The sequence below is a fragment of the Epinephelus moara genome, chromosome 21 (assembly GCF_006386435.1).
Source record: "Epinephelus moara isolate mb chromosome 21, YSFRI_EMoa_1.0, whole genome shotgun sequence".
Classification (NCBI taxonomy): Eukaryota; Metazoa; Chordata; class Actinopteri; order Perciformes; family Serranidae; genus Epinephelus; species Epinephelus moara.
Window position 1 is genome coordinate 26902822 of NC_065526.1, and position 14389 is coordinate 26917210.

At 37.9% G+C, this 14389-nt stretch overlaps 1 protein-coding gene across 6 annotated transcripts in view; it reads right to left on the bottom strand.

The window, feature by feature from the left end:
• The window catches only part of LOC126382973 (neurofilament heavy polypeptide-like), a 24752-nt gene extending 12359 nt beyond the window's left edge, over window positions 1-12393 (bottom strand). For 2 of the 6 annotated variants that reach the window (XM_050033285.1, XM_050033284.1), the window contains exons 1-28: window positions 12125-12393; window positions 11901-11954; window positions 9626-9697; window positions 9318-9383; window positions 9083-9151; window positions 8364-8426; window positions 8185-8244; window positions 7979-8041; window positions 7274-7345; window positions 7111-7179; window positions 6380-6451; window positions 5840-5908; window positions 5587-5655; window positions 5422-5490; window positions 5258-5329; window positions 5081-5143; window positions 4913-4966; window positions 4118-4183; window positions 3972-4022; window positions 3776-3850; window positions 3508-3555; window positions 3241-3309; window positions 3108-3161; window positions 2926-2997; window positions 1940-1993; window positions 1195-1260; window positions 822-893; window positions 656-715 (exon numbers count right to left, since the gene is read on the bottom strand). In XM_050033285.1, the coding sequence (XP_049889242.1) occupies window positions 656-715; window positions 822-893; window positions 1195-1260; window positions 1940-1993; window positions 2926-2997; window positions 3108-3161; window positions 3241-3309; window positions 3508-3555; window positions 3776-3850; window positions 3972-4022; window positions 4118-4183; window positions 4913-4966; window positions 5081-5143; window positions 5258-5329; window positions 5422-5490; window positions 5587-5655; window positions 5840-5908; window positions 6380-6451; window positions 7111-7179; window positions 7274-7345; window positions 7979-8041; window positions 8185-8244; window positions 8364-8426; window positions 9083-9151; window positions 9318-9383; window positions 9626-9697; window positions 11901-11954; window positions 12125-12127 (1746 nt within the window). In that variant the 5' untranslated portion in view covers window positions 12128-12393. The remainder of the gene's footprint in view (window positions 1-655; window positions 716-821; window positions 894-1194; window positions 1261-1939; window positions 1994-2925; window positions 2998-3107; window positions 3162-3240; window positions 3310-3507; window positions 3556-3775; window positions 3851-3971; window positions 4023-4117; window positions 4184-4912; window positions 4967-5080; window positions 5144-5257; window positions 5330-5421; window positions 5491-5586; window positions 5656-5839; window positions 5909-6379; window positions 6452-7110; window positions 7180-7273; window positions 7346-7978; window positions 8042-8184; window positions 8245-8363; window positions 8427-9082; window positions 9152-9317; window positions 9384-9625; window positions 9698-11900; window positions 11955-12124) is intronic. The other 4 variants (XM_050033286.1, XM_050033288.1, XM_050033287.1 and 1 more) reach the window with 4 other exon arrangements.
• Between the last annotated feature and the right edge of the window lie 1996 nt (window positions 12394-14389).

Sequence of the window (14389 nt, forward strand, 5' to 3'; positions counted from 1 at the left end):
TTACATATGCTATTATTCTGTTTCAAATATAATATTATTCTCTCATACATATATTAGAGCTTTGTTTTACATATACTGCCACTTTCATGTACATACTATCATACTTACATACATATAATATTATCCTCTGTTACACTAAGAGTATGACAGTAAATAAAAGAAAACATGATGATAAATGTAAGAGAGTATAGTAGTGTTTGTGTGAGAGTATAGTGGTGTATGTATAAGAGTATGATTGTGCATGTAAGGGAGTATAGTAGTGTTTGTGAGAGAGTATAGTGGTGTATGTATGAGAGTATGATTGTGCATGTAAGAAGGTATAGTAGTGTTTGTGTGAGAGTATAGTGGTGTATGTATGAGAGTATGATTGTGCATGTAAGAGAGTATAGTAGTGTTTATGTGAGAGTATAGTGGTGTATGTGTGAGAGTATAGTGGTGTATGTATGAGACTATGATGTTACATGTGAAACCAAGTATGAATTATGTCTCAAAGGGCCTCTCATACTGTCACTTTTACACTTACATTGGATGATTACACTGGATAATTTTAACATATATATGTATTTGAAAAATGAAATCATAAAATAATTAATGATTTAACTTGTTCTTTAACAAATACATCCAAACTCTGTGGAGGCAGAAATATAAACTGTACCTGATTATCCTCAGTTCCTCTTGCTTTTACTTTGCCGTATGTGGATGTGCTCTTCATCTCCTGTGGAGAGATCACAGGCTCAACGACACAACAACAGACAGAGTATAGTAGAGAACAGTCTCACTTGGACCACATGTCACTGAGTTGTGTTCAACTGCTTGCAAACCTCTTTAGAAGGTCTGGGTGGGACCGTTGGAGTTTCACTTCTTTCTTTTCTCTCTCGCTGGGTCTTGTTGCTCTTGACCGGACAAGGACAAACACACACACACACACACACACACACACACACACACACACACACACACACACACACACACACACACACACACACACAGTCACACAGTGTGGTGGAACAGGGCGACAGGGAAGTTTGACTACAAGCAGGCAGGATTTAAAGGGAGGTAAGGGGATGAGGAGGATATGGTCGAGGTCCGGAGGAATGTGAGGAGAGAGGGTATTTTCGTGTGTGTGTGTGTGTGTGTGTGTGTGTGTGTGTGTGGTCACTGATGACTCATGAGTGATGTGAAAAATAGACTGACCGGTTTTGACTTTTCTTCCAGTTGTTTCTCGTTCTCCTTGAGCGTCTCTGTGTCTTCGGTGTCTTTCTGAACATACATAAAATATTCACTATTAAACTGTTTCAACCAACATCACTTTACTTGTGCAGTGATTAAAGGACCATACCAGTGTGTTTTTAAGTTTATCTCTTTAACTACATATCATGCATTTTTGCCGACCAAAAGCAAACACATGTTCTACACTGTCAGATTTACAGATGCATTTTTCCAACTTTTCCTGGCAGCCATTGGTTTCCAGGCATTTTTGTAAAACATGAAAATCACTCGTGAACTTGTTTGAGTTGTGCAATTTTAGTAATTCATCACAGACAGTGGACATCAAGTATGTATTCATTTTTGCCAAAATTGCAGAGTTATTGATTTTCATTTAGTACAAAAAAAGCAAAACAATGGTTGCCTGGAGTGGTTGGAAAACTGCACCCTAAAATCTAAACCACATCAACATTGTTTGTACAATGGTTATTTTTGATGTAAAGTAAATGTGATCTATAGTTAACAGAGTACAACATGCAAAATCATTGGTATGGTGCTTTAAGTGTGCAGCACATCATTACTACGCCCAAAAATCAACCAGAAATCCCACCAAACATCCCCGCTATCACCATTAGCACCACTACAATGACTCCCTATCACCTAAAACAGCCTGATCATGATAATCTCCCTCCACACCTCCACCAGGACCAATCATTATCAACTGCATAGTTACTTTATTTGAAGAGTGGAAAAAATTCAGTTTGGACATGGCTCCAGCCATAGAGCTCTGAGAGGGAGGGACACATTATCAGAAGATTAAAGGGAATGCGTCTCCGCTTTGTCAGCCTCTGGTCACCTTGGTATTGTATTATTATAAGTTGTATTATTGGTGTGTACGTTGGCTGATAAGTAACAAGTAACTATAGTGCAGAAATGGCAAACTAGGTTAGAGTTAAAAACACTACATAGTAAAAAAGATAATATTAGCTGATGTATCCCTATCAGATTTTGTCAAACTCCCATCTGCCTCAAAAATCCAGTATCTGTGAGGCTGTAGTTCAGACTGAAATTGTCATTTAGTTTTAATAAAATGGCCTGTTAGCATTTTTAGTATTCTCTGTTGAAATCAGGGGGCACAGACAGATGATCAGAGGCTAATGGTTGACTGAGCTTCTTGTTTTTAATCAGTAAGACTGACTATTGATAAGCCATGTCATATGTCATGACACTGTAAAAAAAACAGTCAGATATTTATGTTTACTAGTTCCCGGTTGATGCAGCTAAGGTTTATGAGCACAAACACCCCTTGCCTGGCCCGGGGTTGGCTGGTGGCCTAGAGGTTGTTGTTGGGGCTGGTTCAGGACCAGACAGAAAGAGCTTTGCCTGGTCTGTGCAAAACAAGTCCGCAAGACAAGCTGCTCCCCATGCCATTTACTGAAGGTACTACATTCTCAGCAAGACCAGGCATGTCAAGGTAAGGTGGACTGCAGACAGAGCCTGTGGGTAAAATGCTTCTCCAAAACCTAAACCTTTGACTCATGACTTTCCTCTTTTCTACCTAAGCTGGACAAAGGTTTTCACAATGCCTCTCATTTAAATAGTAGATGCTTTTCTTCCCCTCACTGAGGCAAGTGTCTGCAGAATCAAAATATCCAGTTAAATGTCAAAAAAGGTCCGCCAAATGGATAAAATAACAGGAACAAGTAAATGTCAAAGCACCTGTTTGTTGACTGATGACTTCTCGCTGCTCGCAGGTGGATCCTCGTCATCGGAGCTTGACGGCTTTTCATGCTGCAGAAATCATCATTTTATGAAAAACACATGAATGTCTTTTTTTAATGCATCCTTTTATCAAAAAGAAACCTCTTCAGCACAAAAACAGATTTTAATCTGAACCTTACTTTGTGTGCAGATCGAAACGGGTTCAGCTTTTCCATCGCCTCGGCAAGTTTGCTCTGAATATAAAGTATAAAACACACAGAATTAAATTACTGATAACTTAAAAAAAAAATAATACTCAAAAACCTTACAAACCTGTTTGTGGCTGGGTTGGCTCTCTCCATTGTCCAATATTGCCTCAGAGTCAGAGTCAGAGTCCTTCTCCTGCGGATGGAGCCAATATTGATCAGAAAATAAAAACAATAGCAGTACCAGTAGTCGTATAACTAGCTTTACATTACATGTGGATTGCTACATATTTTTTTTTTTTTTAAAAATGTTTTTTAAGGGTTCAATGGTACTATTTAGTTTTATGGAAGTGTAATGGGAAAGACGAACTGATGACAGTACACCACCTCTGACCTGTTTGTCAGTGTAGAAGGTGCTCTTCATCATCGCACTAAAACCATTCTGAAATGAGACAAACACACCTTAAAAAAGACTATAGCTCTAACTGTTATCTTAATGTCACAGTGGATCTTATTCCTTAACATTAAGACAACAAACGTCATTTCTTCGAGGCAATAACTTGTACCAGAAAGATGATATTTGCGCCATCATGTCTCAGTACAGCCCAAACTGTTTTCAAGCAAGAGAGAAGATATCCAGTTAATCTTCCATTACAACTTACCTGCTTTGCTTTGGGCTTCTCTGCAGTAGAACTATTCTCGTTTGAGTCTCCTGAGCGTTCAGTCTTTTCCTTATCCTGTTACAACACAATACACATTACCAACATGTCAGTTATCTCACAATTTAACCGACAGTGTAATGCACTAGCTGGTAAAGTAATTTATCTGATGCGGGATTAGTTATGAGGTAAAAATGACCTGAGCTGACGAGGTGAAAGGATTCTTCAGGATCTTTGCTGCTGCTCCACCCTGACAGACAATTCAAAGCAGTTAAAGTTACAAACTGATGTTATCTTCTGTGTATTTTGTGAGTGCTGCAGAGCAGACGCAGGTCCTTCCCTCACCTTTGAAGACTTCTCCACAAGGTTGTCACTGCTGGCAGAGAGTTCACCATCCATGGACAAATCATCCTTAACAGAAGGACACAGCAGACAGTCAGAATGCAACAACCAAGACGAACGCATACACTCAAGGGTTTTATTTTGAAGTGAAATATCCATTTTACTAAATGACTGGTAGCCTTGCAGGCAAAATCATAAATAGGAATTAGTTTGGAACCTCTCAGTTCACTTTCCATTTCCAAAGGACATTATCAACAGGTCATGAACATGTGATCTAGCGCTGAGCAACCAGTGACTAAGTATGCTCAGTGAAGATGGACAATCATAGCACAGTAAGACAAGCCAATCATAGCGCACTAGGATGTGACTCATCCTCTCATTCAAACATGATCACTTCTGGCTCAAAAAAACAAGATGGCGATGGATGAAATGCCAAAATGCAAGTCCACAAACCAAAGGGTGATGTCATGGTAGCTACATTCATTATTTTATACAGTCTGTGGTTTCAGCCTTTTATTCTTAGTGTTGCCAGATTGGACCCCTGTCTTTTAATACGACCAAAGGAGGGTGCCAAGATCAGAAATTTTCTAATTTTATACTTGTTGGCTTTAAAAACTAAACCATAGACCAAATTCCCCTGAGAGTGTGCCTTGAAAATCAAATAAACTGACAGATGTGAGATGTAATAACAACCTTTTCACGCTGGTTATTATCGACATAACAAACAAAATATTTCTCAAACAGGATACTTAACTTTTTGGACTGAAAATCTATCATTGACAAACTTGACCATCTTACCTGAGATTTGGCACCTTTTTTCTTGAACACACCACCAAAGATTCCTCCTTTCTCCTGAGAAAATAATATGGAGCCAACATTTAATATTGACTACATGCATTATTATGGTTGATCTTGCAGTATTGTGTCACTTGAGGGTCGAGGGTGCCTGGTTTTAACAAACCTCACCTTAGTGTTCTCTGAAAGATTGTCGTTGCTGCCTGAGAGCTTGCTGGGTTCAGACAAATCATCCTGAAGGTGAGAAACAAATCAGTATATCAGGAAATCAATATTAATATGTCCTAATAATTTTCATTAACTTGGTTTGATGGTGAGATGAACACAGGAACACTCCTTAACTCGCACCTGAGATTTTGTCCTCGTTCCGAGAGGCTTTGGCGATTTTTTGAACATCCCACTGAACACCCCTCCTGTCTCCTGGAGAGAAACGTCACATAACAAAGGTTTGCAAAATTTTGCCCATACTGGAGAAGTTTAGTAAAGTGTTCCTCTGCTTTCACAAACCTCACCTTAGTGTTGCTAGTCACAGAAAGACTGTCTTTGCTGCCTGAGAGCTCGCTGGCTGCAGACAGATCCTCCTGAAAGAAAGAAACAAACATCCCCTTATTATTATTATCAACTCCTGATAATGTAACACAGGAAAACGTGAGACAATTGAGATGCATAACTCTCACCTGAGATTGTGTCCTCGATCCAGGAGGCTTTGGCTTTTTAAACATCCCACTGAACACCCCTCCTGACTCCTGGAGATAAAAAAAAAGTCACATGACATGGTTTGAATTTTGTCCATAATGGAGGAATTTAGCATGGACTTCACACAGCAGCTAGCGATTTCTTCCAAATTGCAGATGCATGCAGGTTTACCTCGCCCATCTCAACACACAAATTCTTTGTTTATAGATCTGGGTGTTTTTGTACAAACCTCACCTTAGTGTTGCTGTTCACAGAAAGACTGTCTTTGCTGCCTGAGAGCTCGCTGGATGCACACAAATCCTCCTGAAGGAAACAAACATCCCTTTATTATATTAATAATAGTAGTAGTAGTAATAATAATGATAATAATCATGATAATTATAACTTTTTTTTTGCACCTTCAAAACAACTGTTACAAATTGCCACACACACAAGGACACATAAAAGAAAGCAGGAAACAATCAAATACAAATTCACAGTCAGCAAATAAAAGTGCACATAAAGAAAATAAAAAAAATAATTAAGAAAAGTTAAGAAAAAAACAGACAATAGAAGTGAGTTTTGACAGACGATCTAAGTCTAAGTTCTTCAGGTAAGCTACTCAAAAGGCTAACAAACATCCTGCCACCCTTAGTTTTCAGCCTTGACCAGGGAGTGGCTAACAGGGCCTTATTAGAGGACCTCAGGTTATGGGATGGTGAGTAATGAACAAGAAACATCTCCAAATAATGTAACACAGGAAAACGTGAGACAATTGAGATGCATAACTCTCACCTGAGATTGTGCCCTCGCTCCAGGAGGCTTTGGAGATTTTTTAAACATCCCACTGAACACCCCTCCTGACTCCTGGAGAAAAACACACATAAAAATAGTTTGTAAAATTTGCCCATAATGGTGGAATTAAGTGAAGTATTCGCCTGGTTATAGATGTCAGATGGACAGGCATGGACTATAAACTGCAGCTTGTACTCTCCTCCAAATGCTGATGCGTGCAGGTTTATCTCACCCATCCCGACACAAACAAAAACAGAAACACATTTCCAAAACTCTCCATCAACTGGGTTCAGCTCTATACCAACTCCACTAACATTTTCACATTGTCACAAATGTCAATGAAACACTTGAAAAAAGGATCTGATGTCACATTTCTGATGTGATTAATGATTATATATAAAAGAATAATGACTTTTCTACTTGAAAACACAGTGCAGAAGTGTCTCTACTGGTTGATTGTGTGAATTCACAGGCCAAAGATGAACAAAAGTGAGTCCCAGAGGGCCATTTGGATTTCTTCCTGACAGGAAATACATGCTTTAATCACTCATACAAACTTCAGATGCAGTAAATGGGCAATGGAGTGAATATATGCAGGACAGCAGTATAATATGACAACAGCAGTTCAGAATAAACCCAAGAAAGAACTGAGTAGTTAGCATGAGCACCAATATCAACAGATGAGGAAAGACTTTGTATTTTGTTTGATGTCTGGCTTTCACAAAACTCACCTTAGTGTTGCTATTCACAGAAAGATTGTCTTTGCTGCCTGAGAGCTCGCTGGCTGCAGACAGATCCTCCTGAAGGAAACAAATAAACATCCCCTTATTATTATGATCATCTCCTGATAATGTCACACAGGCAAATGAGACATGTGAGATGCTCAGCTCTCACCTGAGATTGTGTCCTCGCTCCAAAAGGCTTTGAGGCTTTTTTAAACATCCCACTGAACACCCCTCCTGACTCCTGGAGATAAAAAAGTCACATAATAATTAATCATATGTGTCACTTGAAATAAAATGAAAGCAACTGTTTGGTATTTTGAGCTGATGCAGCTGTCAGATGAACAGGCAGGGATTTAGTGCTTCACACACTGGCCGGTTCATTTGCTGATGCATGCAGGTTCAGCTCGTGCTTCCAAACACAAACACAAAAACAAAAACACACCCTTCTCTGACTCACCAACCAATGAGTCGAGGTCTACGCACCTACTGTAGGTCACATGACATCACCAGCACATGTTTCTAGTTTCTAGTTAGAGGAAGAACTTGATGTTCTTTTAGAGTAAGATCTAATGTGATGTGCATTCTCACAGGGAATTCTTACTATAAGTGGGGCAATTATCTTATTATGGATTCACTGAAAGAGTCAAAATATTTTTCTTAAGTGCTGTATTGGTTACTTGGTAATTGGTATTGGTAATTCAGAGTCTTATTCTGGCACCTAATTGTTGTACCTTTTGTTCAAAATGTGATTTCTCATAGATAAACACTGTTTTTTTGTTAATAAATGACTGTATTTCACTTGTATTTATTCCCAGTTGTTTGTGTTTGTGAACGTTTTTGCATTTTAAAAACTAATTTGTCTGATGAGACTCACCTTAGCTGTGGTGTTCTCAGACTGACCGTCGTTTCCAGCTGTGAACTCAGCGTCCAAAAGATCCTGAAACACACATGATTATCTGTCAGGCTCTAACTGAATCAACACAACATGGCATGTTGCATGTCAGGCATTTAGCCCATAATTGTATTTCATAGCTGACGTATCGCTGTGTGCGGGACATGTGATAGAAGATCGTGTTTCACCTGTGAAGGCCTCCGAGCATGTCCTCGTTTCAGTATCCCTCCAAACACACCTGATTTTTCCTACAGAGAAAAGTGCAGAGAAAGGTTTAGTTTCAAAGACTTCTTAAAACTAAACTTTTCTCTTTCTCAAAGAAACTTCTGTGTGGGGAAAAATATGACGGAGCAGAAAATAAACTCACCTTTGATGACTTGTTGTCTGTTAAGCTGTCACTACTAACAGGCAATTCAGGATATAGGGAGGCCTATAGAAGAGAAATAAAATGAAATAAAATAAATCACTTATTTTTGTTGACAGGTGCAACACACTGGTTCTCAGGTCGGACTTTTCAGAGTAATTACAAAAGGGTTTCAGAGAATTAAAAACTAATATAAAATTAGCAATACAATATAAGAAAGTGGGCAAATAAATAAAACATGCAAATAAATTGATACAAAACTTTCAATTCAAATTTTCTTTGAATATAATGTCAACCTGAAACACATCCTTATTTTTCTGTGACCGGAAGTAACCTCCAGGCTGCACATGTGGTACTTATCAATATTAAACATCACTTTTCATTATTGTTGTTAATATGTTGATTACGTTTTCAGTGAATGAGTGAATTATTTAGACGATACAATGTCAGAAAACAATTAAAAATGCCAAGAATTTCCTGGAGTCAAAGGTGATATCTATACATTATCTGACAAATAGCCCAAAATCCAAAGTTATTCAATTCAAAGTGACACGAAACAGAGAAAAGCAGCAAATCCTAACCTTTTAGAGGCTGGAACCAGCAAATATTGAATATTTTTTATTTGACAAGTGGCTTAAATGATAAATCAATGAGCCAAATACATTTTTTGTTTTTCAAAATAAGATGTACAGCACAGCAAGTTCAAGAAGGCTGTTACTAACCTGCGGCTGGTCCTCTTTGGCAGCTTTGGTCGTCTTCTTAAACATTCCTTTAAACACGCCTTCTTTCCCCTTGAAATATAAATAAATAGGTTCAGTCTACATGTTAAAAAAAATCACTGGCACTTTATATGAATGTATATTTTCTCATTTTACATGATTGAGGACTGAAATATGGTTTGAAGAGAAAAATAAAACACAACACAAAGAATTTACACAAGTGTTTCCTGAGCATCACCTTGTTGCTGTTGTCAGTCAGACTGTCATTGCTCTTCGAAAGTTCACTGCTGACTGATAAACTGTCCTGTGAGGTCGATACAGACATAGCCAACAAAGCCAGTGTGAGTAAATGCAGTACTAAACAGAGTAAATCCATAATTACAGTGGGTTATATTGTAAGTTTCATATCTAAATTGAATGTGTCTATTTCACAAAATACAAGTTATTGCAGTACACGTTAACAATATCGGTAAGGTTTCCTAACTATAAGCATTAAATATTCAACATCAATGATTTGTATTGAATAAGTTCATACTACAATGTCACCTGTGCATGGAGCGATGGTTCTGCAGCCTTGGAGGATCTTTTAAACATCCCTCCAAATAACGCTGCTTTTTCCTGCATGAGGAGTAAAAAGAAAGAGAAAATTATACTTGAAAAAACACATAAGGAGCTAAAACATACCAAGGGTGAAAACACAAGTCTAATCTCTGATGTGTCAGTATGAGTAACTGAAGGTACACATGCATTGCCATGGCCGGTGAGTCAGCAGCATAATTCTGTCCCCAATCACAAGCTCTGGAGACTAAACTGGAGAAGATGCTGCGAATGATTGACAATTCACTTATGACTTTATGCATGAAAGGGTGCATCTAATAATTCATGTTTCACAGCCCAGCTTCATGTCCAGATTTCATGCCTGGACTTGAAATTGGTTTCATGTCTGGACTTGAAGCCTTGATGAAAGTAAATATTGAGTGATTGCTGGGTTTTTAGCTCTGGCAAAATTCATCATATTAATGATTTTCCTGTTTAATAATCACATTAAAAGGAGACACTACAGTATTGTATTACCAGTAGCCTGGGTAGAAAACAGGCAAACCATTGTTAACTTAGTTCTCTGTTTTTTTAAATTTTCTAATTAAGCCATTAATACATAAAAAGACTTATTAATTCAGTTGGAGATCATAATAGAAACAAAAACTGGAATGCTTTATGTTACAGGTTCCATATGTTGCAATCATATTTAGGAACTGATATGTTACTGTAAATTTATTAGAAGAATTCTGCATAACTACACAATTTTCAACTAATTATAGGAAAAGTGGGGACAGGTAAAACTAAATTAGTCTAACTATTGCTACCATACCATACCATACCATACCATACCATACCATACCATACCATACCATAACATACCATAACATAACATAACATAACAGAGCTTCCAGCAAAGCATAACTCTACCTATTTGACGAATAAAATCTCCAACAAAAAAATAAAACAAAACAAAATGTATTATACAATATTCAATAATACATCAAGTCAAATAATTGTCTCTCAACTTTGCTGTTATTTCCTTTTAATAAAATTGCATATTTATTTCAGGAAACCTCCAAAATACATTGGGACACATATTATAAAGTAAAATCTTCAGAGAGCCAACTTTAAACTTAAATGTCTTTGGAGGGTGTTTACATCTTTCTTGTGTGAACAGTGTAGGACATATTTCCCTTTCTATACATAGTGGTAATAGTATTTCTTAACAGCACAGTAGGGCAATGACAGATCTCCAGACTGACTGTGCGTCAGCTGGTTTGTCAAAAATATGAAATAACACCAACCTATAATTGCTGGAACTTGACTTTAATATTCAATTTTTTCCTGTGGTTAATTATCTCAACCACTTCATAGCACACCTGTTGTTTGAGGGGGTTAACAGGGGCCACCTGCACATATTTGTCCTGGAGCAACCTAGTAGGTTAATCAATCATCGGCTACAGTTTCAACACTGTACATTTTAGAGTAAGCTGAAAGCCAGCATTTTACCCTCATATTCATTGTTTAATGTCATCTCCATTGTTGTGGAGAATAGAGCCAACAGAACAGAAAATATGTCAGTGTCTACCGATGATGGTAGAAGTACTCAGATCCTCTTACTTCAATAAAAGGACACAAGTATAATCAAAATAAACTTAAAGCATTAAAAGTAGGCCGTATGTACTCATTTTTCAGAATGGGTTATTTTAGATAATAGGCTGTATCTGTTATATCACTGGATTATTATAAGTGATACATCACTAATGTTGCAGCTGGTGAAGTTGGGGCAACTACTTTACACACTGCCTTGTAGCTTAATCGATAAAAATACATCTGAATGTATTAGTGAATTTAAAATTTGTGTTAATAATCTGAATCTGCAGAGTAACTAGTAACTAATGTTGTTGTAATTAAAAGTACAATATTTACTGCCAAATGTGGTGGGTAATATTTAAAGTATAAAGTGGCATAAAATGGAAATACTCAGGTAAAGTACAAGCACCACAAATGTTTTTTAACTTAAGTATAGTACTTGGGTAACACTACAAAGTTACTTTACATTTCACCACAGCTGTCCACATACTGATGGACTGCACTGTGTGTTGTATGTTGAGAGTTTCAGGTCAATTGGGTCAATTCTTTTAACTCAACTAACATTTTAGTTAGTAACATTTTGATTTTAGCAAAGAGAAAACTATAAATCCATTCCTAAAAAACTAAAACACTGTGAGGTCGCTAAAGTTGCATAAAACAGAGACAGAAGACATTCAATGTTACTCACAGCTACGCCTCCTCCTTCACACTCCAAATCCAAATCCAGGTTGTCGTATCGCTCCTGTCAAACATTAAATAAGAAGTAACATTAAACTCACAGATGTTATTTTAACGTACATTAAATCAACACATTCAACAACTAACGTTAATAAGTTTGTCTCGAGGAGAAGCAACAAGAAGATAAGCGCGAGCTGTTTTCTTTAAAAAAGACGGTTTGAAACGTGAACTCACCATGAGTGCTGCCCCACGTCCTCCTCCGTCCACACGTAGTGTTTAGTTGTTCCGCTGGTTAATCGATGTTAGTGTTAATTTAGTGAAATGTTTCAGTCCTCGTGAGTTTCTGTCTGCTCCCGTGTTGATACTGTGTGCTGTTTTCACTCGCTGAAGCTGGGAAGTTAAGATCCTCCCTCCTCTGAGAAAATCATAATAAAAGAAAAAAAGAAACAGGGCACAGCTCAGACACTTCCCACAGATCTCTGTGACTTTGTGTGGGTGTTTTCATGAAGCAGACTCACGGAAACCGGTGGATCCAGTTTTTTTTTTCTTGTACCTGTGTGTGCTGTCGGCATGGAGAGGGTGTGTCTGTCTCACCTGGGAATTTGACATCAGCCTCATGCTGCTTTCAAATGCTGCTCGGAATCTCCATCTTTCTACTGCCTCAAGGCTATTAAAACATCACTAATCCTAATTCTACATTAAGCATATTGACAGTGGTGGAAGGAGTGGTCAGATCTCAGAAGTAAAAGAAGCAATACTTAAGAGTAAAAATACGCTGTCATAAGTACAAATACTGCTTTTCAAATCTCAAGTAAAACTACAAAAGTATGAACATCAAAATGTACTTAATCCATTCAGAAACCAATGTTCCAAACAAAAAAAAATGCTTACTCAAAATGCACTCGTAAATCATTAGTTTATTTGATTAGGAAACTATTATGTGTTTTTGTTTTCCCACGCATTACATTGGATGAAGATTCTTAATGCAGAAATCATCTGATGGGGAGGCAGCAGCTCAGTCCATAGGGACCTGAGTTGGGAACTGGAGGTCGCCAGGTCAAGTCTCTGTTCAGACCAAAATATGGAGTATGGACTGGAAGCTGGAGAGGTGACAGTTTGCTTCCTGGGCACTGCCGAGGTGCCCTTGAGCAAGGCACCCAACGCCCAACTGCTTGGGGCACCTGTCCAAGGCAGCCCCCTCCCTTTGGGGTGGCAGTAGCTCAGTCCATAGAGACTTGGGTTGGGAACCAGAGGGTTGCCAAGCACAAAGCGTGGACTGGTGGCTTGAGAGATGGTAGTTCACCTCCTGGGCACTGCCAAGGCGCCCTTGAGCAAGGCACTGTACCCTTGGGCAGCCCCCTCGCCCTGACATCTCTCCACTTAATGCATGTATGGGTTCTGTTTGCGCATGTGTGTGTATTTCGGGCCTGTGTGTATATGACAACAGAGTGAAAAAAAATTGAATTTCCTCCCTGTATTAATAAAGTATATCTTCTTCCTCTTCTGAGAGTAAAAATGACAATAAATGGTAAATAGGTTTTTTAACCAAAAACATTAGATTTTTTTTTTCGTAAATGGTTAACAAATATCAATGAATAAAGTGATGCATTGTTTAAGACACATTGCATCTATATTTTGCATTTTATTCATCATCAAGACTTAAAATATTATTTTCTGAATCATCTAAAAACCCCTGAGATGAATATTCTGTGTACATAATCAATAAAATGCATTATTAGCTGATTGTGTCATTAGAAAATCAAATTAGAACAGTACCTCCCTATTCAAACAATATTTCCACGTTCATTTGGAAATATCCAGTGACACTCAGATCTGCTGTCCATTCCAATAGATGGATATTTTTGAGTAAAAGCTATAAATCTTAAATGCCATTTTTGACACGTTTAAGTAATTTAACATATCATCTTTACTTAAAACACAGTTTAAGCACAAATTATGCACTTTAACAATATGAATTATCGACTGAAATGAACCTTACACTTCCTCCCCGCTTCACAGTCGGCCATGCTTGTTTAAAAAAGGGGGCGTTGCTGTACTGCAGTCCACTTTAAATGATGTGCAACACTGATTGGTTTATAGACATTACATCAGTGCCAGGAATAAGTCCTAATACTCGTAAATTAGTGTGTATTTTAGCACTCCAGGTTCCCTCATCTCAAAGTCAGTGGGCTTGTGGTTAGATGTCTGAAATAAGGTCTGTGGTTAACACAAACTTGAGAGATGTTCAGATTTGATCTACAACATAAAATACAACTACTTACTACTACTACTACTACTACTACTACTTAAATACTGCTGGGCACCTTAATTAGCTGATTTATATTTTGTGATAGCCTAGGGGATCTGCTTAGCAACCACGGTAGTTACCCGCGTCAGATGTAATGAAATTCAATATTGGCTTTTTTGAGTATGTTGTTTATTCTTTCACATCACAATGCACAAAGGAAATAAATGGAGGAGCTGCTTACAGCTGGAAAA